Source organism: Spizellomyces punctatus (assembly GCF_000182565.1).
Source record: "Spizellomyces punctatus DAOM BR117 chromosome Unknown supercont1.2, whole genome shotgun sequence".
NCBI classification, from domain to species: domain Eukaryota; kingdom Fungi; phylum Chytridiomycota; class Chytridiomycetes; order Spizellomycetales; family Spizellomycetaceae; genus Spizellomyces; species Spizellomyces punctatus.
The window spans coordinates 440,998-468,290 of record NW_015971538.1 but is presented as its reverse complement, the minus strand read 5'-3'; the positions used below and the strand labels follow the sequence as shown (position 1 = coordinate 468,290).

General features: G+C 48.9%; 10 protein-coding genes across 10 annotated transcripts; 6 read left to right on the top strand and 4 right to left on the bottom strand.

The window, feature by feature from the left end:
- Window positions 1–26: 26 nt before the first annotated feature.
- Window positions 27–1,158, top strand: SPPG_01041 (uncharacterized protein). Its single transcript, XM_016749364.1, has 3 exons — window positions 27–99; window positions 168–327; window positions 387–1,158. Exons 1-3 carry the CDS (start codon window positions 37–39, stop codon window positions 1,010–1,012), a joined length of 849 nt encoding a protein of 282 aa, XP_016611605.1. The 5' UTR covers window positions 27–36; the 3' UTR covers window positions 1,013–1,158.
- A 689-nt stretch (window positions 1,159–1,847) lies between these two features.
- SPPG_01040 (uncharacterized protein) lies at window positions 1,848–9,881 on the top strand (the record flags this gene model as incomplete). Its single annotated transcript, XM_016749363.1, has 7 exons — window positions 1,848–1,964; window positions 2,027–2,207; window positions 2,275–2,395; window positions 2,452–2,728; window positions 2,792–4,102; window positions 4,160–4,264; window positions 4,347–9,881. 7 exons carry the CDS (start codon window positions 1,848–1,850, stop codon window positions 9,879–9,881), a joined length of 7,647 nt encoding a protein of 2,548 aa, XP_016611604.1.
- Window positions 8,488–10,563, bottom strand: SPPG_01039 (uncharacterized protein; the record flags this gene model as incomplete). The annotated part of the gene is made up of 1 exon (XM_016749362.1): window positions 8,488–10,563. The coding sequence occupies one exon, from the start codon at window positions 10,561–10,563 to the stop codon at window positions 10,213–10,215; it is 351 nt and encodes a 116-aa protein (XP_016611603.1). The 3' UTR covers window positions 8,488–10,212.
- Window positions 10,564–10,752: 189 nt separating this feature from the next.
- On the top strand, window positions 10,753–11,826 carry SPPG_01038 (uncharacterized protein; the record flags this gene model as incomplete). The annotated part of the gene is made up of 1 exon (XM_016749361.1): window positions 10,753–11,826. One exon carries the CDS (start codon window positions 10,753–10,755, stop codon window positions 11,824–11,826), a length of 1,074 nt encoding a protein of 357 aa, XP_016611602.1.
- Window positions 11,827–12,583: 757 nt separating this feature from the next.
- Window positions 12,584–15,221, top strand: SPPG_01037 (CAMK/CAMKL/MARK protein kinase; the record flags this gene model as incomplete). The annotated part of the gene is made up of 6 exons (XM_016749360.1): window positions 12,584–12,647; window positions 12,729–12,862; window positions 12,933–13,190; window positions 13,257–13,344; window positions 13,398–13,646; window positions 13,720–15,221. The coding sequence occupies 6 exons, from the start codon at window positions 12,584–12,586 to the stop codon at window positions 15,219–15,221; spliced, it is 2,295 nt and encodes a 764-aa protein (XP_016611601.1).
- Window positions 15,222–15,697: 476 nt separating this feature from the next.
- On the top strand, window positions 15,698–16,596 carry SPPG_01036 (uncharacterized protein; the record flags this gene model as incomplete). Its single annotated transcript, XM_016749359.1, has 1 exon — window positions 15,698–16,596. The coding sequence occupies one exon, from the start codon at window positions 15,698–15,700 to the stop codon at window positions 16,442–16,444; it is 747 nt and encodes a 248-aa protein (XP_016611600.1). The 3' UTR covers window positions 16,445–16,596.
- SPPG_01035 (tubulin beta-4 chain) lies at window positions 16,526–18,454 on the bottom strand. Its single transcript, XM_016749358.1, has 4 exons — window positions 18,373–18,454; window positions 17,794–18,297; window positions 17,126–17,720; window positions 16,526–17,054 (listed from the first exon to the last, which is right to left on the bottom strand). The coding sequence occupies exons 2-4, from the start codon at window positions 18,256–18,258 to the stop codon at window positions 16,702–16,704; spliced, it is 1,413 nt and encodes a 470-aa protein (XP_016611599.1). The 5' UTR covers window positions 18,259–18,297; window positions 18,373–18,454; the 3' UTR covers window positions 16,526–16,701.
- Window positions 18,455–19,194: 740 nt separating this feature from the next.
- SPPG_01034 (uncharacterized protein) lies at window positions 19,195–19,680 on the top strand (the record flags this gene model as incomplete). The annotated part of the gene is made up of 1 exon (XM_016749357.1): window positions 19,195–19,680. The coding sequence occupies one exon, from the start codon at window positions 19,195–19,197 to the stop codon at window positions 19,678–19,680; it is 486 nt and encodes a 161-aa protein (XP_016611598.1).
- On the bottom strand, window positions 19,670–24,089 carry SPPG_01033 (uncharacterized protein). The gene is made up of 11 exons (XM_016749356.1): window positions 22,099–24,089; window positions 21,906–22,033; window positions 21,737–21,845; window positions 21,512–21,679; window positions 21,374–21,433; window positions 21,128–21,313; window positions 20,885–21,062; window positions 20,782–20,817; window positions 20,344–20,712; window positions 20,157–20,275; window positions 19,670–20,086 (listed from the first exon to the last, which is right to left on the bottom strand). Exons 1-11 carry the CDS (start codon window positions 23,839–23,841, stop codon window positions 19,796–19,798), a joined length of 3,387 nt encoding a protein of 1,128 aa, XP_016611597.1. The 5' UTR covers window positions 23,842–24,089; the 3' UTR covers window positions 19,670–19,795.
- A 67-nt stretch (window positions 24,090–24,156) lies between these two features.
- SPPG_08902 (uncharacterized protein) lies at window positions 24,157–27,282 on the bottom strand (the record flags this gene model as incomplete). Its single annotated transcript, XM_016757051.1, has 5 exons — window positions 24,157–24,961; window positions 25,023–25,267; window positions 25,334–25,477; window positions 25,553–26,230; window positions 26,312–27,282. 5 exons carry the CDS (start codon window positions 27,280–27,282, stop codon window positions 24,261–24,263), a joined length of 2,739 nt encoding a protein of 912 aa, XP_016611596.1. The 3' UTR covers window positions 24,157–24,260.
- Window positions 27,283–27,293: the final 11 nt, after the last annotated feature.

Below are 27,293 nucleotides of genomic sequence, written 5' to 3'. Positions count from 1 at the left end.
CAGCAGCCTGTTTCGGGACAACGGCAAGCCGACACCATGACGAAGAAAGTTGACGAGCCTTCAATTGACCAAAAGTTCGCCCTTATTACAGGATATGGGGTATGGCGGCCTGTCTCTCTGTTTCTGGAGGAGTGTTATAGAAAACCAACATCCTGTTGGCCAAATAGCCCTTTAAATCTTTTAAGGTGAATCCCTCGTATGAATCTGTCCGTAATTTGCAAGCTAGGGTGTTCCCAGGCCTAGGCCTTGATAACAACGAAGGACATCAACAAAATGAGGTTCTCGTTCATGTCATGGAAATCCCCGTCGAGTACCATCGTGTGCATGGTAAGATTACCACTGCACTACGTTGTTGTGCAATTAGAGACTAAAACTGGAGATACAAGCCATAGCGCCAACATTCTTCAATGCTGCAAGTTCCCCACGTTTTGTTCTCCATGTTGGAGCTAGTGGGCAATTGAAGCCCGCCCACATGGTATTCGAGACTCGTGCCAGGAACGGGCCATACATGTCAAAAGACGTCGTCGGAGACCTTCCCGAAGGAAATCAATGCTTTCCGCCTGAAGGATTGGGGAATGTGGGAGAGCATACGGTTGAAGAAGAGCTACGGGTTTGTCCAAAGTTACTGGCCCAAGTCGTTGAACGAGTACAACAGGAGCTGGATAGTCTAGGCGACACTCCAAACACGCCTTCCAAGTCATCATCTGAAGTACCGACGGAAAGTGAAGAGATAGCGAAAAAGAATGATACTGGAGATGTTCCTGACGTTGAACAGACCTTTGAAGTTTCAAAAGGACTGTGGAAGGTTGGGACCAGTACGAATGCCGGCCTCTATCTCTGTGAGTACATTTTCTACCATGGGATGCATTGGGCCAAACGCCGTTGGGAAGTAGCCCCTCCTGTATTTTTTCTCCATGTCCCATCGGTAGATGTAGAGAAAGGACATAGACCGCAAGAGGAACTGAATCGTGCTATAGAATTAGTGGTGAAAGCCTTGTGTGCAGTTTGCTGATGTATCTAAGTAGAAAACAATTTTCAATGTCCTGCTATGTACCTCATCATGTAGATGCTTTCTAGTGTAGAGGTGATAAAAAATGGCACTAAGACCCATTATTATCCGGATAGTCCGGTTAATCATATCGCATAATCAGAACCCCCCATCGCTGAAAGCAGCCTGCTAATATTCTCCAAACTGCAGTGTGGCAGGCTAATGTAACTTTTTTTTTAAACTGCGGTGAGGCGCATGCCAAAGGTCTATAAAAGGGGGACCTTCTGTCTCTTTCCCCTTTCCTCTTTACCCATCCTCGACTCGCAAGCATCTGAACATCCTCCGACAGTAGGATTTCTCTCGTGGTGGTGGGCTTAGTTACCCGGTTAGAAAAACCGTAATGTATTGCATGTGTAATTGGGCCTAGTGGTAGTTGGTTGGTTGTAAGGAGGGAATTACTTGGCTTTTCCGAACCAGTTATCGCTGGTTTATTCCCTGGTGTAGTAGCTAGTGCCATTTTCTGTCACCTCTACACTACCAACAGTACACACAATAGTGAACTCTCGGACACTGCAAGCTGTGCCACCTACGTGTTGTTCGGCTTGACGTAAGCATGGAGTGACCTGCTCTCTAGACATGGGGATTAAGGGCCAAGCTGCAGATCGAACAGACGCCTTCGTATGCGGATGTCAGGTCATGATAGAACGGCATAATCCGATCGATACCCTGCTCATGGTAAAGGTCTCCGTGTGCTCACGGTAACGTACAACAGGGCCCTTGGCTTAAAGAAAGCCTCCGCTTCAAAGGCACTTGCAACCCTCTACCTACAGATGCTCTTTCAGCCAGCTCAATGACCGCAATGTCGACCACCTTGTGTAATTATGCGTCCGGAATCTTACAGGATTCAGACTTTGCTGGATCGTGTGCATGGCGGGACCTTGCGACAGATGATCCATGGATTAATTACATTTCCGAGGTACGTACATCGCAAGCGCTGTAGTGACAAGCTTCTAGACTGTACATTTTATATCCATGCAGATTGGCTATACATCAGCGCATGCGCTTCTTGCTCTCTCTGGAATACTCTCCTCCTTCCTCTCTCTGATCAAGACTCTGAGACAGTATAACCGCTTCACCGGCTTTGCAGCGCTGACGAATCTATCGGAATTCCAAATTTTGAATATTTGTCTCCATGTAGGCGTAATTTTGCTGGGGATAGGTAAGGTGACTTTTAGTAGCTTGTAACTGTCCTAGTTCCCATGAGCCTGACGGTAGCGTTGAGTTAGCGTATCTCACTGGATTTGCCCTCCACGTGATGGCATCGACTCCTGGATGGTACATCGTTTCTGCATTGTGCGAGATCTTAGTCTACGGCATCCAATTTGTTCTGGTCGTCCTGAACTATCGGTAATAGCTTGGTATACAAGTCATTGGTTCAAATTTTATTCTCACAGCGCTCGTAGGTCATGGATGCACGCCTTCAAATTCCAATGTACATCATGGGCGGGACTTGCTTTCGTCTTCTACGTAGTACTATCTGTTCTATACCTCGCATTGTTCTGCGCATATGCGGCACAACTCAAAACGGAAGCAGTCGTTCCAGTAGGTGGATTAAGAAATGCGACGCGGGCAGTCTTTGTCTGTCTCCAAATTCTACGAGGCATCATTGCTGGAATTACCGTGACTGGTGGGCTACGAGGGCTGGTTGTTGATTCGAGGTCGACATACATTGAAGTTGAGGTGAGCTACAATGTTAGATAACTGTAAGCTCCCGAGCGGGACATGAATGACCATTTTCTATAGATGCTGTTGGCCACATTATCCTTGTCAGGATTGACGATTGTTACATCCACACTGTCAGTGTTATTCACGCTCGATATTTTTTGTCCCAATCGTGGAGCAGAGGAGGGAGACGTCTGGATACATCTGTACGAGTGGTTCTATTTGGTGACTTGGTGCATCCTTGTTCTGCTGTGCTGCTTTCGGAGCCATTCCGCCGCCGAAGATAGAGCTGTCCATGATATCGGACCCGAGCGGGGCGCCGCTCTAAGCTCGGTCGAGAATACTTCCTATAATCGGCAACGATCTATGAGCGTGGTTCCTGGTCGTGCTTCTGTATATGGCGCTCCCCGACGACCTTCGCAATGGTTAGACCAATCTTCGCGACGCATCAGCAGCTTGCCTACTCCTGTCACCACTCCGCGACACAATCGGCTGGACGCGATCCATGTTGTCCAGGAGCAGGACGATCACTGGTTACGAGCGATCACATCCAGATTCACGTTGGCGGATATCGTTCTAATTCCTAGTGCCGTCCTCCTAGCATGCTTGCTGGTACTTATTCTTGTCCTGAATGTCACCTGGTTAACTGATACCCGAACCAGTCTACCGACGCTCTTGTTGACGATCTATTCGGTGGTCATTTTCTGCCAAATTGTAATGAATGCTTTTGGAAATGTGGAGATCCCTTTTCTGTTGCGTTCCAGCATGCGTCGTATCTCTCTAGCTGTCGCACTAATTATTGCCACAGTTGTCCCCTTCCTTGTATGGAAGGATTTTGCATATTTCTTTGCGTACGGACTTTGGCCGATGGGAACCTTGATTGTGATAACGACCACCGGTCGAACTCAGGAAATGGACCGTGTCGGTCGGCTATTGAGACGATTAGGAGGAAGTAGGAAGAAAATCAAACGGGTTCATGCTGAGAACGCAGATGAAAGAACATCTCCCACAGCGCCTCCAAATGAATGGAGACTCGCAACCCAGTGTGCTCTTCGCTGGTCTATGTCGCTACTGGTGCTTGCCGCATTCTTCACCACGGTTCTGAACGGAATGTATCTAGCGGTGGCAGCAAGTTGTATTATACTGGGAGTAGGGGAGATTTCGGAAGCGGCAAAGCGGGTTGGGAATGGCATAAAGTGCCAACTTGCCCTTTGGGGTATTGGGGTAGGGGTGTTGATTGTTGTTGTCGTGCTGGCAGTAATTGTTCCAGTATACGGGATCAACAGCAGCGGTGGAAGGACAGTTGATGTGATATGGAACGCGGAAAGTGTCATTCCCGGAACTTCGCCGATACCAGACGCTAGAGCGAGGGGTGTCCTAGTAAATTATAAGGTGAGTCCAAGTCCTTTTCGACTTCTATATAAAGCCAATAATCTTGCCTCTGGTTAGCAATATGATACCTCGTCAGCAGCGGGAAGTATGTTGCAGACAGTGAGTGGAACAGTCTTTTTTAATTCTGGTGCCGCACTTGCAAATGTAAAGGGGTTGGCAGAGGTACATATTTCTGGTCTGCGTCGTATCCTTCCATGGAACGTGATATTAATCTGCTGACTCCATCAATCTTATTCGGCACTAGTACATTTGCACCACCACTTCAAGCCTGCCACCTATAGTTCTCATTCCTACCAATCTTGCCGCGCTGCGCAATCTACTGCACCTAGATCTTCCGGCTGTCAGCCTCAGCATAGGATATAAGCGTGACATCAGTGCCATGTCGGCCCTTGACTTTTCTCCATCTTTAGGTCTGGACATCATGGTTTACCCATTCGAAAATGTAGTTGCAAATCCCCTGCTTGTAATAGCAGAGCAGAGGAGAGGGCACAGAGTTGCGGCCCTGTTCACGAAGCAGACAGAAATATCAGCGGGGTTCAAATTCGCCCGCCAGGCAGGAGTTGATGCAGTTGTGGTCCACAACGTCGGTACTGCGATAGCAGCACTCGGAGAACGTCAAGGAGGAGATGCGGGAGCACGAGCCCCTACTACATCTACGCCGACTTCTCCATTACGTGATGCCTCTCCGAAAACGCGATGGGCAGTTGCGGTGGCCACCGTTCCAGTGGTCATAATCTCGGTGGGATCGCTATATCTGATAGTTAGACTTCAAATGCGTAAACCTCATTTGGAGCGATATCCGGTGTTTCACAAGTCTATCCTCACGCATGTAACGCTGATGAATAAACAAACAGCCCGTATCGGTGCCACTATTGCCGATATGGTGTCTCTGGCAGGATGGTGCATGTTTGTCATAGGCGGGGCGGAAGCCGCTGAACTGTCGCAGATATCTGCTCTGACTTATATCTTCGGTATCCTGGGCGCGCTGTCATTGAGCCTTTCCGTAGTCATGACATTCAATTCTACCCGCTGGATCTTGCCTGTTTCGACGTGCGTCTCATCAACCACAGCCTTATCTGCAGGTCATGCTGCGCAAGCAGCGTCCTACGGAACATCGTCCGGAGAACACCTCATGTTAGCCGGGGCAGTGATCTATGTGGCCTGTCAAGTACTAAGAACCTTCATTTCAAGATTCCGCTACTCTCATACAAGAATGGAGGCGGAGCGAAGTGTGCTTATAGTGACAATCGGAACTGTTTTCGGGTGGATAATTCTGGCGGTGGGAATAGGCAGACACCAGGCAGATCTTGGCAAGTCACTTCCTCTGGGCCTCTATGGAGCAGCGGTCGCAACGCCGCTAGCTGCGGTGACCTCTATACTGTCGTCCAAGCAGAACGGGCGACATTTGAATGGAGCAGCTGGAGCTAGTGGGGTACTTGCGCTGGTTTTTCTTGGCGCTGTTATTGGGGACTCAACGGGAGCAAGCCGCACGGTTCATCAGAATTTGATGCTTTCAGGGTCCATCATCTGTGCGACTTGTCTAACCTCGGCGCTATTGATCAAAGGATGGGAGTTTGACACCCTCCAGAGTAAGGCCTTGCGCCAACGCTTGAGACAACAGATTTGTGAAGTGTGGAGTCGTGGGACGTCGGATGTCTCTTTGCCACTGCCACCCAGGACACCAGTTTTCTTCACGTCGATTACCCAAAATTCCACAATGTGGTCGACATGGAAAATTGTAGCCATCATCGCAATTGTGGGATGGATTATCGCCGTCGGGGGATTTGGGGCTGCGACAGGAGATCTTGCGAAATCCGATGTTCTGGTAGCAGGAATCGTTTTCTCCTGTACTGCTCCTACTGCAATTGCGTTAGCAACAATTGCACTGCTCCGTGACAGTCGACGTCTAGCTATCGTGTCTGGCGTCGTCATGGTCATTGGCTTGGCGTCGCTGGGACGATTTGTTGATGCAGCGGCACAAGCTGTCAATGATGGAACGGACGAATTAGCTGCCTCATGCTGCGTTATTGCAGGAGGTTTCATGTTTCTTGTGTCAGCGACAACGCTGCTGTGTCTGATGACGCATCGTCTTGTTCTGCCTCCAACGGCATCCCTTGGGCTGTCAAAGCAACGGGGCCGCAAAAGCGTGTTCTCTGCCCTACTGATATTATGGAGCTCAGGATGGTCTGCATACATCGCTGGAGTGGGCATCTCCGTTCAGTTGACGATCGGGCTGCGCGCGGTTGCCCCCATCTTAGGAGCTGTGCTCTCAGCCCTTAGTCTCGCCGCTTACCTTGGAGCCCGTTTATTGATAAGCAATGTACTCAATCCGAACACAACAACCGTGCGCCCAGATGCGCTTCAGCAAATCATTCTGTCCACCATTCTTCCGACCGTGATCACCGCCGGGGCAGTAACACAAATTGGCGCTGCGGGGTTTGCATCAAGTGGCCACCTTGCGCACTGCACAAATTTTGCGTGCGGTTCGCAATCCCTCATAGGAGATCGATCTATTCTAGCTGGCACTGTGATCCTGATGATCGGTTTGAAAGTATGGATCTCTTATGCCTTCCTGACAGGGGAGATGTGCAAAGCTGAGACTGAGGAGGAGTCGGAGAGACGATGGTCTGGGAGATACCCACGGCAGCAGGGCCATTCTGAGGTCATGGTATCTGCCTCGACCTTGGCAGAACCTGTTAGAGAAAATAAACTATCAAAACCTAATGAAAAACCCACGGAGCGATTTGCAGATCTTCATCGCGTGCTTTTGGCCTGGCCCCACCTTCAGGTCATATTCAAACTTGGGATTGCTACCTCATCCTTCGCGTGGGCAGCGTTTGTGGTGTCATTTTGGCGTTTGCGACCATCGTCCAATTTGGGATTGTTCGCCGGACACTTCGTCTTCGCAATTAGTGGGGTCATCACTATAGTGATGGCCGTCTGCTGGCTCATCATATCAAGAGATCGATACTATGTGATTGGGTTAGGCACCCTGGTGCCGTCCATCGCTGCCGCAGGCTACGTTTTCTTCTGGTGTATCCCCGAGCCTACACCAAGTCCTTCGACTGGGATGCTGATCGCAAGCCTTCTGTACTCAGTTCCCGCAACTGCGCTTTTGGCAGGAGTTATGATGGCGCGGAAGCATGAGGTACACTGGCCAAATCGCGAGTTGAGGATTCGGTACCCACATCTGCTCTTCGCGCTGAGTGTAGTAGGATGGATTGTCTTCGCAATTGGGTTTTGGGTCTTGTGCAATGCGCTAGGGTCGTTACCAGAATCGACAGGGGAGGCAGCAGCAAATATTGTGCTACTTTCCTGCGGTGTACTTTATGCAAGCCTCTATCTCACTCATCTGCGACTGGACCGACGGCGAATCCGAACAATGCTGTATGCGTTATCAGCAATTGTTTTGTGGTCAGCGACTGCGACTTTCCACTTCGCATGTGTAAACGTGGCATCTCAATCTTCTCCGAGTCGCACGGGAGAGGCGGCTGTTGCGGGAGGCTCCATGATTATTATTCTCTCAAAAGTGCTCCTTATTATCCTACGAGTACGTCCAAGCGGCGACTTGGATCTGACGCAGGGTGAAAAGGATAAGCTAGCATTGGACCCGAGTCATCACGAAGAATCAGAACACTGGATTCATTTCCCATCCGCAGCAGACTCCAAGTATTTGCTTCGGATTTGTGTGATGGTGCTAGGGGTTAGCTGGCTGCTTTACGTTATTGGGCTTGGAATATGGAAGATACCAGAACCTGCAGCAACTGGCGAGATGTTTGATATTTTCGCGGTAGTCTCCGTGGCTGTCCCCATTTTAGTAATCTTAAGAATTTACGCTCAATGGACTACTGCCGGGTGGTTAGGTACGGTGTCTGCCGTTCTGGCTCTGTGTACCGGAGGAGCGACATGCTTCGCTACAACATTGTCGTCTCGCAGCGGTGGTAACATCATCACCCTATCAGGATGCATCATAACCTTGATCGCGACACTCACGCTCATTGTAATACTCCTCCATCGCGGGGAAGTAGAGATACCACCAAAGAGGCTCTTCGTTTACACTGCCAGGGGAATTGTGCTTGCTTTAGGCATCGGGTGTGTGGTATTTGGTGCAGGCTTCGCGAAAGCTCGCGGAAAAATAACAGAGACGACTGAGGGGAATCTTGCCGGATACCTACTAACATTAGTGGGCGTGGTGACAACTGCGGCCATTGGCTTGGAGGTTTTGAATGCACGATTGCAAGCAACGCCAGCCATCACTGAAAGGATGCGGCTGTGGGTGGTCCATCTGATCGAAAGGTCACGTAAAATGTTCAGTAACCTGCGATATTTCAAGTCATGGAGCCGAGATGCCGAGCCTGCAGATATTCAGAATAGAAGCCTTGCACGCTGGCAGCCTGAAGATAGCTTGGTAGAGAAACCTGACGCCGCGCAAGACCCCGGTGGGAATGAACAGCCCAGCGAAAACATAGCGTCGGCTCCACAAGAAAACGCCGCTACCAATGTACAACTTGCTGTTCCCTATCCGGCATCTCGAAGACTGAATGTATTTTTGGCAGCAGTCGGTACCATATTGTCGGGAATACCTGTATTCATCTCTAGGCCTTTGGCCGCTGTGAACACTACTTTCACCCTCCAACTCATTGGATCCATAATATTATTGGTCGCATGTGCCGCTTACATCTGTCTCATCGAGATAGTCCAGACATGGGAAGGGAGCCGGCCGCCAACAGAAAATCAAGTTCAGCATCCTTCCGCCGACACTCTTTCCTCGACCTCAGAGTCGCCATCTGCGACGTCAAGATCTTCATCCGAATCATCTTCTACCACCTCTCTATTCTTGTCTCGTCCCAGCCAGACTGCTTTGAATCATGCACAGCTTTTCGGATCTCGAATATTTTCTTCAGTCAACCTCTTAGCATCCCGTGCTGCGTTTTCAAGTGAATTGAACCTTGGTTTACCCATCCGTCCACCTATGCCGCGACTTGGAAACCGATTGAGTGGTAGCAGAGGAGGCCTCGTTGGGGCCCAATATTCATCAAAAGGCATGCTAAGAAACACCATTTTCGAGGATATAGGGGAAGGGGACTTGGGATCACAGGAGCGTAGCGAAGTGCGGGGATTAAATACCGGACGATTCAGATACAAAAGTGAACCATACTTGCATGGACGGTCGCCAAGCGATCCAGTGCAAGGGATGCCGCGCCTACAAATAAGAACTCTTAAAAGAGGGCACCGTCGCACTTTATCAGATTCAGTGTCTGCCTTGACCCCACAAAGTGAATATGCTGCTATAGTGGCCGTAAGGAGACTGCAACATGCGACCGATACGGGGGAAGTGAGCCAGGAAGAGCAGTCAGATACGGATCATGGGAATCGGCGGTCGGTTCCGGGCCCGCGGGAATTCCCCTCTTCACTCGACTTGGTTCCAATAAAGCCGTTGCTTGGTCGCGCATATTCATCTGAATCGTTGATGTCACCGAGAACTGAATCGGCGATCGTTGATAGCATTAGACGTCTGCAGCGTAATGCAGGCAATATTCCTGTTCCTCTAAATAGCGCAGATTCCGAGACATCGGCATTCAATGACCAGCAAGGCCTATCGCGAGAGAATGAAGTTGTTCAGGGGAGTTCACCGAAGGAATCGGATAGCGCTTTTCCCACCCCTTCCGCAGGCTGGCACTCTAACTCCAATACACCAGCTAGTCCACGAAGGCGCTGGTTGCGGAACATAGAGGGGGTTTCCCAAACAAATGAGATATGGGAAGAGGATATCGAATGATTTACAGTTGCACACAGGGAGACCTTTTTGTACATTCACATAAATCATATAGGAACTCAAGGTCTTTTCAGCATGGTTTGACTGCTTGTCAACAGAGTTGAGCGGCCTCTAGTCACCTATTGTTAAATTCGGCAGATTTCGTCCGTGTGTTTGTGCTAGTTGCTGGCATGTATCGGAAATCCTAAACCATTGTGCACGCTTTGTTATGGGTGTGCCATATTTGGAGCAGGCGGATTACTTTCACTTCAGAATCCAGCTTCTGTAGGTGTGGACCGAAACACACAGCATTCAGGTTCACATACGGGATCGGAGCGGTCGGAAGATCTTCACGTCAGAATCCGGCTTGCTCCATCTCCTTCCTCAACGCTTCGCATTCCAATACATCCTCTACGCGTTCGAGCGTCATCAAACATTTTGCCGTCAGCCGCGTAAATCCTCCATTTCCACCTGACTTGATCCCGTTTTCCGTTGCGCTATCGACAGCCTTGCCGCGGCACATTAGCGTGCAGAGTTCGCGCCAACCCTGTACCTCGTGCTCCCATTCCTTTTTCTCTGTAGCGTCGATGTCTCGCCCTGTGGTTTCGAAAGTCAGAGAGGATGATAGAATATCAGCAAACGTCTGACATGCTTTGTCGCATTCTTTCGGTCCTGGTCGTGCGAGGAGAGAGTGGGGAACATTCATCTTGAACTCTCAAGCATCCCACAAGAATCGGCAGCGTTGGAGCCAGGATGGTTCACGTGATCTCCCAACAGCCTGTCCAGTTTCTACGAGAAACCTTCCAGCCAGACCTTGCGAAAAAACTCTCAGGAATGGGTGCTGCCTACGCACGCAACACTGTAAAAAGTCAGCTGGAACGAAGATAATGACAGGATGACAGTCGGGTCAAAACCGCCTTCCCGACCGAACTCGAAAACTAAACCGAGAGTTGCTCCCTACGAATTTACTTCTAGAACTCGGCACAAGGATGCACCTCCGGCGTCCGACAAAGGAAATCACACCGGGAATGAAGGTCAGACAGGTTACTCCACTTTCCCTCGAATGATATCTGCTGGAACTGGTAGCATCTCGGTCAACGAAATGCTTATGACGCCTGCCAACGCTTCACCGAGCCTTCTACGTGAACGCTTCAGACGGGACGGATACCTGTACATTCCCCAACTGATTCCACGAGAGCAAGTATTTCTAGCACGGAGAACGATTGTCCAAGACCTGGCCAAGACAGGATTCCTTGAACCTGGATGCGATGTTATGGACGCGGTTACGAAGAAGAGTGAAAATACCAATGCAAGTCCCAGTTTGCTAAACCGTCAGGATTTGGCGAACAGTGATTCAGTAAAAGAAGTTCTGGAGCATTCAGCATTGTATCGCATTTTTGAGATTCTTCTGTGTGATGAAGTACAGAAGGTCTTACGACAGGATAGACATGACAGGGACTCTGCCTCTATCCGGCATCCTACTGAACAGATCCAAAGCCATCCGTATAAGTGGCTGCGAGCTGTAGGTCGAAATTTATATACTGGACCTCATGTAGACCGTGTCTACTTTCCATCTTACCCCTTAGTGACGACCGCCTGGATTCCTCTTGGGGACATCACAACCGCTCTTGGTTCTCTTGTGGTGGCACCCGGATCACACCGTTCACCTAAATTCTCTCGACTCCGCGCTACGTACGGCAATAGCAGGGTTGGCAAGGACGGTACTCAGAGTGGGTGGATTGCAGACAACCCAGAGGAAATTCACGTCAAATTTGGAATGGTCCGGGATGATATACAATGGGTCTCGGCTGATGTGCAAATGGGGGACGTGTGCATTATCGGCTTAGATACATTGCATATGTCATCAAATAATGTCGTCCAACCAGCAAGATGGCGAATTAGCTGTGATACAAGATGGTTTCGACGGGAATGTGCGAGATCTGAAAACTGTCTGCCGTGGGCATCATAACACAGCCAACTGGCGACGAGGGATCTTCCAGTAAAGCAGTTAAGGGCTATGACAATAAATGCGGTCTTCTACCAGGTAGTATTTCCATGATCCCGATTGTCTCGTTAAAGTCATTCCTGGGTCCCACATCTTGGCAGTGACCTGGACGTCCGAAGTGGGAGAAGGCTGGGAAGGTTACAGAAGTCGGACAGACCGCGGTTCTTGTCGATATCGGAGGATGTGTTCCTTGGCACCAAAGCAGCAGCATTTTGCGTGCTTGGAAAAATGGATGAAGATAAGAATGCAGGAGGGAAGGAGGGACCTCTTTTTATTGACCCAAAATGCGCTATGCACGATGGCCGAGTGTGAAAAGCATGATTAACGATTTGATTGACTGCATGAACATTATAGATGCCTGCTGCCACTTGGCGTTGTCTGTTGTTCGTCCTGAATAAGATCGTGCTTGGGGTAATCGGAGATAAGCGTTCTTTGTTGTAGGGCGGGCTGGAACGGAATGTTCGGGCATTTTCCGTGAGAATATGGTTTGTATCTCCGATAAATCAGGGTACTCTTTGTAAACCAGAATGTATCCTTAGGGAAACCCGCAAATAAGGTACCATACCTAAAAATAGCCTACGTAACTCAGTGATTGTTTGCTGATTAGTAACATACCGTTGGAACACTTGGCATCGAGCGAGTGGGCGGAGGGTCTGCTTTACGATTACCGAGACGATGGCTATGCTTTTGACAAACAAGCCTCGGCAGACCACTTTGTAAAATGATAAATTCCCGTCCTCTGGATTGCCTCGCTGAGGAGGAGACATTGGCAAGACCTGCCCTAGGTGACATCTTGTCGAAGAAAGCCATGCCAGCAACTCCCATTGACCAATCCCGGTCTGTGACTGACCCATTGACCACCCCAGGCATAGAGCAAGATGTGCAAGGAAAACGACATTCCCATCAAAATCGCATTGGCAACTACGACTTTATTAGAACTATAGGAGAGGGCTCCTTCGCCAAAGTTAAACTGGCTGTCCATCGACTTCTTGGCGAGAAGGTTTGCCCTAAAAAAACGTGACCTATTTCGAACGTTCGTCTTGATCGACACCTTTTTTTTTTGGGAACAGGTTGCGATAAAAGTCATCGATAAACAGACCTTGCCGGACTCATATTCCGTGGCTCATCTCCATCGTGAGGCGCAAATCATGCGTATGCTCGACCATCCGAATATTGTACAGTTAATTGAGGTCATGGAAACTAAGCGAGAGCTATATTTGGTACTGGAGTATGCACCAGGTGGAGAAGTGCTAGATTACATTGTCGCCCATGGGAGGTTGAAGGAATCCGAGGCAAAAAAGTTTGTTCGTCAGATTGTTGAAGCTTTGGTAAATCCGTCTTAAGGAAAGTAGCCAGTTAGGATGCCCAACTTAAAGTCCTTCTCGATACCACAGAAGTATTGTCATGAAGGCAATGTCGTTCATCGGGACTTGAAGGCCGAGAACCTGTTGTTAAACAGCAGCATGCAAATCAAGATATCTGGTACGGTCAAAGTTGACGTCGCAGACTTTAACACGTCCTCATTGTGCATCTAGATTTTGGCTTGTCGAACATCTTCGATCGATCAAAACAACTTACGACATGTTGTGGATCGCCTGTGTATTCTGCGCCCGAGCTCATTGAGGGGAAACGCTACATTGGTCCAGAAGTAGACGCTTGGTCCCTTGGCGTTAACTTGTATGCAATGGTGGTGGGAGATCTGCCATTCGCTGCGAAGGAACTGAAGAAATTGTATGACAAAGTCCTAAGTGGGCGGTATGACATTCCGTCTTACGTATCAGCGGGTGGGTGAAGTGGTTCGCCCCTATGTTGACCGTGTCATAGGCCGCAAATACTGATGGATGGTTCTGGTTTCAGACTGTCAGGACCTCATATCGAAGCTTCTCACCCTTGACCCTAAAGAGCGGTACACATGCGCCCAAGTATTGCAACACTCGTGGATGGTAGCTTCCGAATCGCGTTCATCAGTAGCCGACGAGGGAATCGCCACGCAAGAGGACTCAGGCAATCAGCTAGGACGGCAACAACAAGGATTAAAAGCTGAGATACCCCATTTAAGGCCACGGACTCCAGCTGAACTTGATGGTGAAATTCTGGACCGGTTGGAGGCATTGGGATTCGACCGTGGATCCGCAGCTCGTGACGTTTTGTCAGGCAAGTTTAATCAAGCTGCCGGGACATACTACTTGCTGGCCATAGGAAAGCGTCGCTCTGGAAGTGCTCGTCCTATGATTGAGAAACGGAGAACTGTTGAGCAAACTACAACTGACAGGAGTAGAGATGCTGTCGGTCAGAGTGGCATTGCATCCAGAGTTGGATCGACAGCGAGAGAAGGCGATGATTTAACTAGCGACGAACTAGCCAAAATTTTGGTCAAGGCTGAAAGAAGTCGGCGAGCAAAAGACCTCGCTGAGAATGCGGCAAAGCTAAAACGCGAAGCCCTGGACTCCGACACCGCGAACGGGGCAGCCGCACGATTGCAGTTACGCCGTAGATCCAAAACGCTGGCTCCAGTCACAAGCAAAGTCGCAATGAATGCTGCAGTTGCTGCTGTTATGAGTTCCGAGCCATCCCCAATTGGTAACGAAAGGAGGCACTCCTTCACATTGGTGGAAGAACCCCTTCCTGCATCACCGGTAAATAGAGGAAGACGACATAGTTTTTCCCCTGGCGAAAGCGAGATAATAGCTCAGGTGCTGGCCCGAAGCCGCTTGAATCGGGGTAAATCTCCCCCAAAAGTCAGTACACCGTCGTCTCGAGGGAAAGCGGCCACTGGAGAGATTTCGCCAATTTTGCCGACTGGTTATCGGCCTGTCCGAAAAGGAAGTCTCCCTCCGATTCATACTGCCTCTGATATGGCATCAAGGTTTTCCAATGGAAGCGCTGACTTCGATCATAGGAAAGCAACCGCATCCGGGTCACCCACTATAGAACAGCCCCTGGGAGACCTGTGCGCATCACCGTCCTCAAATCTTCGGTCGCACAAACCACACAATCGCACTATTGCCATCGATGAATCGTTATATCTTTCTAAAGATCTGGATGACCCTGATCCCACGCCTTCTTCGTCTGATCAGCCACGGACGATCCGCTTTGCGTTTAATTGCTATACCACTACCTCGTTGCCACCTCCTGTCCTCTTCAAGAGGCTCCTGGACACTTTGACACGTACCGGCATTGATTGTGTAGCGGAAGGATACCTATGTGCCTGTGAAATAGGTCAAATTAGATTTGAAGCGGAGGTGTGCAAGCTACCGAGGTTGCGCATGTACGGCCTGAGGTTCAAACGAGTATGTGGGGATATGTGGGAATATAAGAGAGTATGCCAAAAGATAACGGAAGGTTTGGACCTATTGTAGGTAATTGCATAAACTTAACTTGTTGCTCTGAATGTATCATATATCAAAATGTGAAATCGACACACAATTCTCCGATGGGTGCAAACTTTATGGTCATCCAAATGGAAGGTCTGACGGACCATCTATATCAGATTATTGTAGGAGTGGACCATAAGATAAAACAGGCCCACTTAGCATCATCTTCATTTTGATATGAAGTTAATTGTAATTGCGTTTGAAAGGGTGAGGAACTTGGATAACAAGGACATGTTATAATCATTATTGGCCAAGAACTCACGGCAGAGAGCTGAAATGCGCAGGCCAGCAGTTCTACCCGACAGAGGAACGGGAGGGACATAGAGTATACATGCTTCTTGACTGTGATATACACCCAATTGAGCATCTCCGTCAGTCATGGTTAGTGGTCACGCTATGCAACGTAAGCAACTCCGCTCCCTCCAGGCAGAGGTACGACATAGTTCACCCTACGACTAAAAATGGATATATCATTGCGCCAATCTATCACTACCAGAAAAAACACTGTAAGAGGACTCGAGCTTATCTCTCGAACCGATACATTCACTGAGGACTCCGAAACAGACTTAACTGTGGACAAATGGACGATAGGGATAATTGTTGCCGCCATCGCTATAGTCGTGATTCTTGTGTCGGTATTATGGCGCTACTACGGCTGGCACCTTCCCTGGTTTCGGCGAGCGAATGGTGGAAGAGGGTACATTGTCGATACCTTGAATCCAGAGGAGGATTACGCTGTAGGATATGGGAGTGACTCGTCAATGAATTATATTGCCGGCTACACAGCATCATTCATCAGAGCAGGCGATATGCAGCTTGCGACGCGAGGAGGGGAAGACGAGGAACACACCCCCGTTGGGCCTTCCCGAAATGGCATGTACACAAGTCTCCACAATGACATACCGCACGAAATGGTCAGCCATCATACCAAGTCTGGAAAACGACACCGTAAAGAACCATCAGATGCAACAGCAGTCTTCCGTGAGCCTTTTGAACCTGATGACCTCCCTGGAGTTGCCTGCAAGGATGCAAACGAGGAGACGCCAGAAGCGGCATCACTGGTGCATCGTGTCAGATTTGCTGACGAAGTGATGACGATAAATGACAGGTTCACTACCAGGGATGAAGACATAGGATCGGATGCCAACCTGCAGGTGAACGCGGATTCTAGAGAAAAGGATGAGAAGACGGATAGTGCTTGTGGCTAGCGCATGTATCGCTATTTCTTCAGTCACAGTGCTGTGTTGATTAGAGCCATTCACGTTACGGTTTTCCCGTAGTACACTGTATTCTAGTTGGCATAAATGTGTATTTGTTTCTTATACCTAACAAACAGCATTAGGCGGAAAGAGAAAAAGAAGGAGTTAATACTCCTATAATGCTGTCTAATTACTTCTCAGCTCTTATTTCTGTCTAAAGTAAGCTGCGAGTAACTAGGTGACATGACTACGTCTATCATGTGTTATTAGTATTCTGAGGGGATAGGGGCAACTATGGAAGAACGAGTAGCAAGTTTCTTTTCCGCAGCGTTCATTGCAATATCATCCAAGGTCTCATCTGTCTCCAAGTCTTCACCGTCTTCTTCAGCAGCCGCATCTTGATATTGCTGATATTCTGAAACGAGGTCCGCCATGTTGCTTTCCGCTTCTGTAAACTCCATTTCGTCCATCCCTTCGCCAGTGTACCAATGCAAGAACGCTTTCCGCTTGAACATGGCGCTGAATTGTGTGTGGATCCGTTTGAAGAGTTCCTGAATGGAAGTGGTGTTTCCAATGAAGGTTGCAGACATTTTCATTCCTCGTGGTGGAATATCACAGACTGTAGCACAGTGAAGACGATGAGTATTCGTTCAATTTGAAATGTTAATAAAATATCACAAAAGTACATACTTGCTGTCTTGATGTTGTTTGGAATCCATTCGACAAAGTAGCTGCTGTTTCGGCTCTGCATGTTGTACATTTGTTGCTCCACTTCCTTGGTACTAACTTTTCCCCTGAAAATCGTGGAAACTGTCAGATACCTTCCATGACGAGGATCGCAAGCCGCCATCATGTTCTTTGCATCAAATAATTGTGCGGTGAGCTCAGGGACTGTGAGCGCCCTGAAGGCTTGAGAACCTCGTGCAGTCAGAGGGGCAAAACCGACGGTGAAGAAGTGTAAGCGAGGAAATGGCACCATGTTTACGGCCAGTTTGCGAAGATCTGCATTGAGCTGACCAGGAAAGCGAAGACAGGTCGTTATGCCGGACATAACTGCAGAGACCAGATGATTCAAGTCACCATAATTGGGCGCAGTGATCTTCAGAGTGCGAAGACAAATGTCATAGAGGGCCTCATTGTCGATGCAGAAGGTGAGATCTGAATTTTCGACGAGTTGGTGAACGGACAAGGTCGCATTATATGGCTCTACAACTGTGTCCGAAACCTTGGGCGAAGGCACCACGGAAAACGTGCACATCATTCGATCAGGGTACTCTTCACGAATCTAATAGTTGATTTTGCGGGATGGAAACGTGAGCCACTCTGCATAGCTTCCAAACATTTGATGACCAGTTTACCTTTGATACCAATAAGGAACCCAGTCCAGAGCCCGTTCCACCTCCAAGAGAATGGACCATTTGGAATCCTTGCAAAGAGTCACATCCCTCCGATTCCTTCCGTACAATGTCAAGCACGGATTCCACCAATTCTGCTCCTTCCGTGTAATAACCTTTCGCCCAGTTATTCCCAGCTCCAGATTGACCAAACACAAAGTTGTCTGGACGAAATAGTTCTCCAAACGGACCTGCCCGGGCTGAATCCATGGTGCCTGGTTCAAGGTCGACCATGACAGACCTTGGCACATATCTTCCACCATTAGCTTCGTTAAAGTACACACTGATGCGCTCAAGCTGGAGATCGGTATCTCCGTTATATTGACCGTTGGGAAGTATGCAATGCTCATCGCTGATGACTTCCCAGAATTTTGAACCGATTTGGTTACCACACTGTCCAGTTTGGATCGAGATAATCTCACGAGGCATATTGACGACACACTACAGAATGGGTATCAAATTGAGCTTCTATTTAAGTCCGCGAGAAAAGATATGAGAGGTTTGTAAATAGAGCACGCAAAACGACGCTGCTGTGCAGCTTACCAAGATGTGACGTTGTTCTTGTGCGTTAAGGGCAGGTAGGTTGAGCGGAGTTTTGAACGATCTGAAGGGATATCAAGTTAGGCTCCATTTATTAGAAGATGCGAGCATGCGATCTAGGGACACTCGCACGCTTGTTATGACTATTAATAGCGCGATCCCCATATGCAACAATCCCTCATGAAAAATGTGGCTATCTGACCTTTGGTATTTAATGGGGATCGTCACGCAGAAATCAAAACAAGGAATGTCTCCAGCAGTTAAGTAAGCGAGCAGAACTTTGCCACTTGCGTGTCATTCGAAGGCCCAAAGGTTTGGCTCCAATCACGTGAACGACGCTTACCCAACAGCCCGATCGTGGCAGCAACCCCGTTTCTCCTCTGCCCTTGTTCTTTTTTGATACGGTGACAGCCGCATGACGTGACATACCCGCATAAAAGTCTCCCTACTAGAGGTCAAGGAAGATACTGGAAGACAGCACTCTTTTGCCTGCTCTGCACAATCTTTGCTCGACTTTTTGACAGGTCTCTGGGTAGTTTGACAGCGTCAATGGAAAAGGACAAAGTACAGTGGACACGGTACCAACCGTCCGCAGGAGTCGTCCAACAAAAAGGACAGCTCAAGAAGCTAGCCGGTTGGTAACTCGCTCAATGCTCAACTTGCAACTATAATTAAACCAAGTTTCCACGTTTCTTTCCAGATCAACCGGATGCGTCTCCACCCCCAGGGTTTCAAGAGGAGATTGAATGTAGCATCTGTGAGCGCATACTTCCTTGGGACCATTTTTCACGCCGCCAAAGGCGGATGAACGATAAAAGGCGTTGCATGGCATGTGTCAAAGAAGCCGAGCTCACTGACACTTCGCTGCGTCCGGATATTGCCGAATGCGCAGAGATTGGTACCAACGCTCCTGATCTTGCCATACTGCATTATACTTGGAAGGAGAAACGCGAAGGCGAAGGCCACTTGAAAAAACGCGGAAAAAACGTTCGTATAATGGACTATCTGGCTGCCGAGCTCCAAAAAACTCATATTGGGGGCGTTGGATGGGGTGAAGAAAAAAAGGAAGTCAGCAGTAATAAGGACGGTTGGGATTCCAATGACTGGTTCCTCCCCAAGCAAAAAAGTAAAGAGACCAAGAAACAGAAAGAGGGAGTCGAGCAGACCGACCCTCCTGAACCAGCCCAGCCGAGCGGTGCCAAGCCCAAAACCAACGCGGATAAAAGCGGATGCAGAGCGGCAAAACGCGAGACTATGAAGGAACTACGCTGGGGAGAAAGCCAAGGCGAGGAGTGGGGAGGGAAATGGTAAAAATGGGTCTTTGAGCCATGCAATTACAAATTTTGGTCGGAGGCAGCTCAATAGTAACAGGCAATAATAACAATCAAAAGTATCTACAGAATAAGTCGCTTCACCACCACAATTTCTACAGTTTTTGACCTTTAAAAACTTCAACGATTTCCTTAACCGCACGTCCGGCCTCTCTGGCTCCATACATTTCAATATCGACGCCAGCTCCTTCCACACTGTTTTCCGAAGCTGTCAACATTGCATCATACCAACCTGCGAAATTCTCTAACAGTGCAATCGCCGTTTCGAATGACTGATCATGCTTTTTCATGTGCGTCAAGGCCAGTGATCTGTTGCTCGGATGAGCTTTAATGAGAAGCCCCAAGAGCATTGTAAGCTGAGCGGTGAGAATTTCATGGGTTGCTTGCTTTGCATGTCGTAATTCAGCACCATTAGGTGGAAAGTTTCAGACGAGACCAAACAATGATAAAAAGTACCTCACTCTCGGCTTCGAGGCGTTCATTCACAACATCCGCAACGCACGCGACAGTGCTCTGTCGGTCTGCGCATTGACACGTACATAGGCATTCATCTCCTGGGCATTGTAAACTCAACTCTACAAACGGTGGGAAGTCCTTGAGCCTCGGAGGGACGTTAACAATTTTTTTTTTCATAATGCCTCACCAAGGGAGCGAATCCTATCCTGGTTTTTAGTGTTTCTCTCAACAACGTTGATCATAAAGGCGACTCCCAGGAGCATGATATCGAAATTCGTCAACTTTGCCTTCTCCTCTGCGTCTGCCTTACTCTCGTCGTCGTGTGACTCCTCATGGAGGTGTAACGGCCTGCTTGACTTCTTTTGTGTCCCGTTTGAATCGACGGGCGGCTGAGAATCACTCTGTGCTTCTTTTCCAGTTAGCAAGGGATTTGGCACAATGGCGCACCGGGCCGCTGCACCTAACCACTCCCCCTCTCCAATAAGATCAGAGCAACCTTCGTGATCATTGGTTAAATTCACGAGCACAGAAAAGGTTGCCGCGAGAATTTTTGAACCTAGGGTGGTGCACAAGGCAATAGTTTCAATATCCTAGCGCGAATGAAATCGGTGGTGCTGAGTCTTACCAGGGTAGCAGAACTCTTCACATGACCGAGCAATTGCTAGAGGGATTGCAAGAGCATGAATGCTTGGGCCTCAGCCTTCACTGTGCCGATGATGGTTACGCACCAGAGCTCCACGCAACAATTTGCATCAAATCATTCACGCAGCCTTCCGTTTCTACGATATAGGCGAGGTTTTCCCGACATACCAAAGTAGAGAATTCCACAATACTGAGACAAAGGAGGTTGATATGCATGATCGAAGAGTTTGGCTGATATTTTGAGACAAGTAAGGCCATCCTCCCCTGCGGTACCGAAAGCCTTTTGAGAACCAGCATACCAAGTGCTAACAGAAAAAGGCCGCAGAAACCTGTGTTCGCTGATGTGTAGCATCTGAAAGAGCCTGATTCATCGCCGCTACTCCAGTATGAAGTGTCCGTAGTACAATATCCAGTGCCCCGGTAGCCCGAAGTCGCTGCTGAATAAAAGGCATCGTGCGTGGTCTGAAGGATGCAATGGCCGACAAAGATTGAAGTGCGATGTATCGAGTAGTAACCTACAATGCAATCGGTCGACAATCTAAAGCCTGGCCAAATGTTCTGTAGATCATTCCTACCTTGTCGCCATAGCACTTCAAGAAGTTAGAGGCTTCAATGATGTGCTTGATCTCGGACACCTATGAAGTTGCAGGTTGCGTTATCGATGTCTGTTCAACGCTCCGGCGTGTCATAAGGCCTGCTCCTTCGTAACACACCAGCCTCTTCTCGTACTTGCTTCTAGGCGTCCCGATCAGTGGATCAGGGATCAGTTGCATAGCTTTAGCCATGAAATCGACCAGATCTTTTTCGCCAACGAGTTGCTCCAGATTACGGCGGTCTTGCAGAAGTGCACACATTATGAAGGATATCATAGCTACCAGAAGCTATTGTACCTTTAGCTAAGGTATCAGAGGAGTAGAGACGATGCACAGATCACTCACAGGGTCCTCGACCAAATGCACCAATTCATAAAACCTAGATATAAACCCGAGTGCTCGCATTTTTAATGTAAACTTTCCAGAGAGCACCTTCTTCGCAAGCTCCAATGCGCTAAGTAATCAAATCAGTCGGCTTGCAAGCGCAAGTGTGAATTCATATAGCGCAGCTCACCTGCTTCGTCTTACACCAAGTGGTTGATCCTCTCTGAAGCCGTCCAAGGTATACTCCATATGATCTGCAAATCTCTTTGCTTCCCCAGCTTCACGTAATTCGTGAATGCTTTTAACTTCCCGTCGATCCTGCGCGTAACCAATATGAGTCCCGGAAAAATTATCTTTGCAGGTCAACAAAATAAGATTTTGACCTGGTCTTCCTCGTCACTACTGCTTTCAAGGCCCTCATCCCTCCTCCTCTGGGACTCTGAGATATACTTTGGAGCATAAACGTCCTCGTGGGTCTCCAGATAGCTGCGTGTTCGAGCGTACGTGATGCCCACGGCGTGGCGCACCAGAGGTGTTGGCGGCTCAATGACAGAAGAGCTTGAGGATGAATTAATTACAGGAGCAGTTGAACTGCGTCCGCTTTGCTGAAGTGGTGCAGTGCTCTTGTCGGACGCGAAAAATGCATCAACCTCATCAAGCTCTAGTTCAGAGCTCATCGTGAACGTGTCGTCGACGTTAGTCATGGCTGTAGAATCAGTGTTTGACTGGACAGGAGTATCATCCTTGCTTGTGCCTGTACGAAGTGCTTTCATCCGCTCATCACCGTCCTGTGATGAGCACCTCTGCAGGTTTTGGCCAAATAGGTCCATCCGCTCGGAAAAGGGGTCGTCCGATCCACCCCCTGCACTTTTCATTCGTCCAATTCGATTCCGTGCTCGGGGAGATGCAGTGCTGGTAGCCGCGTCCATTACTGTAGATTGCGTAGCGACTGCTTCACGCTGGTGCCGAAGAGTGGAGTTGGTGCAGCTTCCGACCGCCGAAAGGATCTCATCCAAATCATCCAGGACAGTTTTTGATCGTACAGGCGCTACTCTTAGTGACCCAAAGCATTCGGCTTTGGAGGTAACCCTCGTCGGCGAAGGCGGGTCATCGACGTCCATTGTAGTCGATTGCGCCGGTCGTTCGAGTATGGTTATTGCAGTATCGCTGGATGTCGAACCAAAAGTTCGTATCGCATCCGACGGTGATGTTCCATCCGCACTTTTCATGCGGAAAATCCTCCCTCTGGTTGGCGTAGATGGACTTGAGATAGTGGTTGCTACGTCTCCAGGATTGGTGTTCCACATTGCTGCATCAGATCTATTTCTCCCTTTCAGTGACGTTGCTTGATTGGCTCTCTTCTGTGTAGGTGAAACTGGAGCGTTCTCACAGAGCTTCCTCTTCGCCATGACAGATCTCACGACTCTTGCGGGCGAAGGTGTTTCATTGTCAGAGACAAAGTCGAACAGGCCCACGTCATCTGTATTGCACAGGCCCTTTCCTTCGGCATTTATAGGAGTGTCAACCAATCTTTGCTTTAAGGGCGAGTCAAGAGATCTAGCATCAAAAGCAGAAGTTCGTGGGACACTAGCTATGTCCGATGTGCCCGCCTTGGGAATCTCTCGTTCCGAATTTGCTTCTATTGACCCAGCAAAAGGTTGCCTTGTTCCTGTCTCACCAGTGGAACCTCTACGCTTGAGTTTCGGAGATGATACAGACCCTCCGAGGATCGCTTTCCCAGCCGCCCTGTCCGCATCCTTTTGGGTGTTCCTTGTCCGTGACGACTCAACCTTTGAACGAGGTGGCGAAGGCATTCTACGCATTGCGGAAGCTTGCCGTCTCTGCGTCTTAATGGCGGATTTTTGGCTCAACTGCACAGTATCCTCGCCATCTGTCTCGATATCCTCGTCCGCCTCATCTTCAACCACAAACGCGAAGGGATCCACGGCTTCATCGCTATGACTCAATTGCGATTTATCTCCAATGTCCGACTGCCCGGCACTGCGCTCCTCCTCCTCCTGAGAGTGCAGCTCAAGTTCCGACCAAGATGCGCTTTGCGGGCGCCGACGACTGCGTCCTCCATAGGTAACCGCAACCTTTCTGCGATGCACCGCAAGAGATGTCATGCAGAGAGACGGAGGCTAATACTCTCGCCAGAGATATGTGGATAGCATACACTTTGGGGGACTGTATTTGTTGACTGTGTTGTCCTGACTCTGCGATCTCGAATGAAGATCACGGTGAAGCGCTATGATACACTTTGGATCAGAGGATTGGTAAATAGGTGTGCACTGCTGTGCTGGCACAGTGGAAAGCAGCCTTTCACTGATAAGCAGATCTTGTGGGAGCAACGGAAGCGCCGAAGCTTCCTGAGAATTTGGAGAGCTTGGAAATTCACCTCCGACTTGATCCCAGCGCAGTCATGTGATCATAGGTTGGATAGGCTGTTAAAAGACTTACTTTACAGAACACAAAATACCTTGTATTGTACATGAATAAATGGCATCAGGGAACAGGAAGGAAAAAAAAAATATGTACAAAGTATTCATTCCTCCCAAGTAGTCTCTTCCGCGCTGCCATACTCCTCCCAAATCGCTGAGAAAGATGGTATGCGATACTCATTAATACTGGCGCTGTCCTCTTCATCAGCATAAATTTCCTCGTCATTCCAGTCGTCTTCGTCGCTGTAACAATCTGATAGTTCGTCCTGCAAGTAGTATGCCGCCGATTCCATCCATGCCTCCTCATCTTCCCATGTGATTGACAAAGTTCCTCCCTCCTCATCATCGCTCGCAATGGTTCTTCTAGCATCACTCACCCATGCACGGAGCAACTGAATAACCCGCTCGCCGGCTACTTCCGCTTCCCTCATAAATCGTGATCTAGACCTGGGCCTTGCAATCCTACTCGCAGCGCGGTCTGATGGACGACTACAGTCAACCCGATTGCCCGCTTCATCATTATGTGCATACAAGCACTCATTTCCAAACGGACACCGTCGATCATCAGGTCGGGAATTTTCAAAGTATCGACACGGAATTCGCAAAAGACGAGCTTTGTATGCCTCAATGACAACCTCCTTACGTGGCCCAGTTGCGTGTACAGAGGAAGGGACAACGTACGGAGACGGCGACCGACATACTGGACATTCTTTAATGACTGAAGAGCCAGCCAAGTCGTCGGTTTTGTTCTTCTTGTTGCGCCATTCTCGAACACACCCTACGCAGAAAATATGATCACATCCCACTAGTGAAAGAATATTATGAGACCAAACTCAATCTTTGCTAAACTGACGTACAAAACTTACAAAGTAAGCCAAATTGCAAGGGTGGATCGAAACAAATGGCACATATTGATTCGTCGTCTGTGGTGGTCGCATAACCATCTCCTTCTACAGCAGTCTCCGACTGTTCTGCGCCTGAGTTGTCGTGTCGATATGGGCAGGCTCCCCCTTTGGCGCAGTATCCTCGCAAAAAGTAGCGACATGGTATCAAGGACCGCCCATCGTGCGTGGGAGGAAAAATGTCCCCGTCACCATCTACATGTCTAAACCTGCCCACGAGTCAGACTTGGGACGATGTTGGGTTATAACAGTCAGAAAACTTCAACAACGCTCACCTGCAAGTGTCCCCTCTGAAGCAACCATCACCGCGATTAAAGAATCTGCATATCTCGCCTGCCATGGGAGATATTGAGATGCAGGAACGGAGGTGGATGGTTGACGTTACGCGGTCAGGTGAGGCATGACGGCTTGATCGACAGCTGAGTCAGCAGTCACCAATGACAGTTTTTTGGGAAAGGCCCCAATCATGTATTAAACTAAATATTATAAACTACCGAGCCATCCGGTCCTCGATGACTTTTGACATTCTCTTCTTTTCAGTCTTTCTCATTTCCGTCAAAAGATCCACCAATTCCGTCGGTTCGTTCCCACTCTCCAGCCAGCCCGATAATAGCGCTTCGTAGGTGCCCTCAAATGGCTCTACCGTGGCTATATCTGACGCTTTCTGGTCGGCCCCATAATGTGCCACCAATGTCTCCGTTACGAACACATCCTCATCTAAAAACTCTCGTATCGCGTTCAAGTCGCCAATCCTTCCATGTGCTTCGGCCACAGCTTCCAGCATCAAAGCACCAGGGACATATGGGTTTCCGCCCATTTCAAGTTTCTTCACATATTCAAACGTAAGCAGCACGTTTCGAGGATCGTCCAAGCGAATGTAGCATTTGGCCAGATACTCAAAAGTCTGAACGGAAATCGTATCTAGGCTCCTCACCATTTCTTCTCGAATGATAGCCACGTTTTCCTGTGCTTCCGTTCTAGCGTTTGTCTCATCCCCTGGAGTTGCACAGCTGGGTATCAGCGCACAAGATTCAAGCAATAGTATATATGTCTCAGAGGATGTTGGCAGTAGCGTTGACGGGAATTGCTTGGTGAGACGGTGATATTGTCGAATTGCTGCGCGAGGACGTAGCCCATTGATCCAGAAGCGCAAAATGCCGTTCAGAATTGTTCTGAACAATAAGGGGTTCAGAATAAGGCGGTATTTAGTAAGTTCTTTACAATTTCATGTCTTGGCGTTCAGACCAACCTACCTGTCAACCGGAATTTTGGCTGTTCTCAGTTTGTACATGATTCTGTTGAGACCCTTTTCATCACCGCATTCTGCAGTCGCTTGCAAGGCTGCAGCAAAACTTTGTCTCCTCCATTCCAGATCGCTAATACCCAGTCGCAACATGATCCTTCTGAAAGCCTTTCCGTCTTTCAACCGCGGCCCGACAGCCGTCAACAACAGCTCAAACGTGAGAATATTTGGTTGGGCATGCGACTTTTGTATTGATGTATAGATTTCCCAGAGTCCACTCTTGGTGATGGGCTTATCCGCGCTGGAGAGTGCCAAATGGAGCAGCAAATTGAATGCGACGATTGGAAGTTGCTTTTTCAGGTGGTTCGGTATAGCAGCGTAGGTCGACAAGACTCGCTCATGATGATCCTTGCGGGATAGCATGAGAAAAGCATGCGTAGTTCCGTCTGGCGATAATCCGAGCTCGCGAAGATCAGATGTATATTGATCCACTTGCCTTTGGACCTTTACGGGCACCGCTAGGTCAAAATTATCCTCGTATGGTAAGAGAAGATGAGAAAGAAGCTGATTGAAATGTAGTGTACTGAAAACAAAGCGCTTGGCAGGAATGCTCAGTAGGGTCTTATATAGTGTTGCAACAGCATCCGGAGTTAGGGGACCTAATTGCGCGGCAGATAAAAGGAAAAGGAGATCGTCCAGGGCAAGGAAGGTTGGGTTGGTGATAAGTGAAGCTGAGAGAAAGTCATATCGGGACTGTGGAGAGGAATATGTACTGCTGGTTGTGGCGAGGTTTGGTTCAAAGGTATCGTCTGTACGGGCATTGAATGTGGAGGGGTCGAGGGCTGGTGAGGATGTGGTGTGTGATGCAAGTCGCGTCTGAAGAATGTGAAAGCTCCAAGGTCTCGATACGATTCCTTTCCTGGCCGGCAGATGCACTTGAGAGCGGAGTAGCCGCCTGCAGCTGGTTATCGAAGGACGCATTGTCGCAGGTC

Bases quoted from the DNA above. Each gene is read 5' to 3' on its own strand.
- SPPG_01041 (XM_016749364.1), top strand. From the start codon at position 37: ATGACGAAGAAAGTTGACGAGCCTTCAATTGACCAAAAGTTCGCCCTT. The intron at 100-167 runs GTATGGCGGCCT...TTGGCCAAATAG, and splicing joins CCCTTATTACAGGATATGGG to CCCTTTAAATCTTTTAAGGT. The intron at 328-386 runs GTAAGATTACCA...TGGAGATACAAG, and splicing joins CGAGTACCATCGTGTGCATG to CCATAGCGCCAACATTCTTC.
- SPPG_01033 (XM_016749356.1), bottom strand. From the start codon at position 23,841: ATGACATCTCTTGCGGTGCATCGCAGAAAGGTTGCGGTTACCTATGGA. The intron at 22,034-22,098 runs GTCAAAATCTTA...GGTTACGCGCAG, and splicing joins GTAGTGACGAGGAAGACCAG to GATCGACGGGAAGTTAAAAG. The intron at 21,846-21,905 runs GTGAGCTGCGCT...TTGATTACTTAG, and splicing joins CTTGGTGTAAGACGAAGCAG to CGCATTGGAGCTTGCGAAGA.
- SPPG_01035 (XM_016749358.1), bottom strand. From the start codon at position 18,258: ATGCCTCGTGAGATTATCTCGATCCAAACTGGACAGTGTGGTAACCAA. The intron at 17,721-17,793 runs GTAAACTGGTCA...ATCAACTATTAG, and splicing joins GTTCCTTATTGGTATCAAAG to ATTCGTGAAGAGTACCCTGA. The intron at 17,055-17,125 runs GTATGTACTTTT...ACTGTGCTACAG, and splicing joins AAACAACATCAAGACAGCAA to TCTGTGATATTCCACCACGA.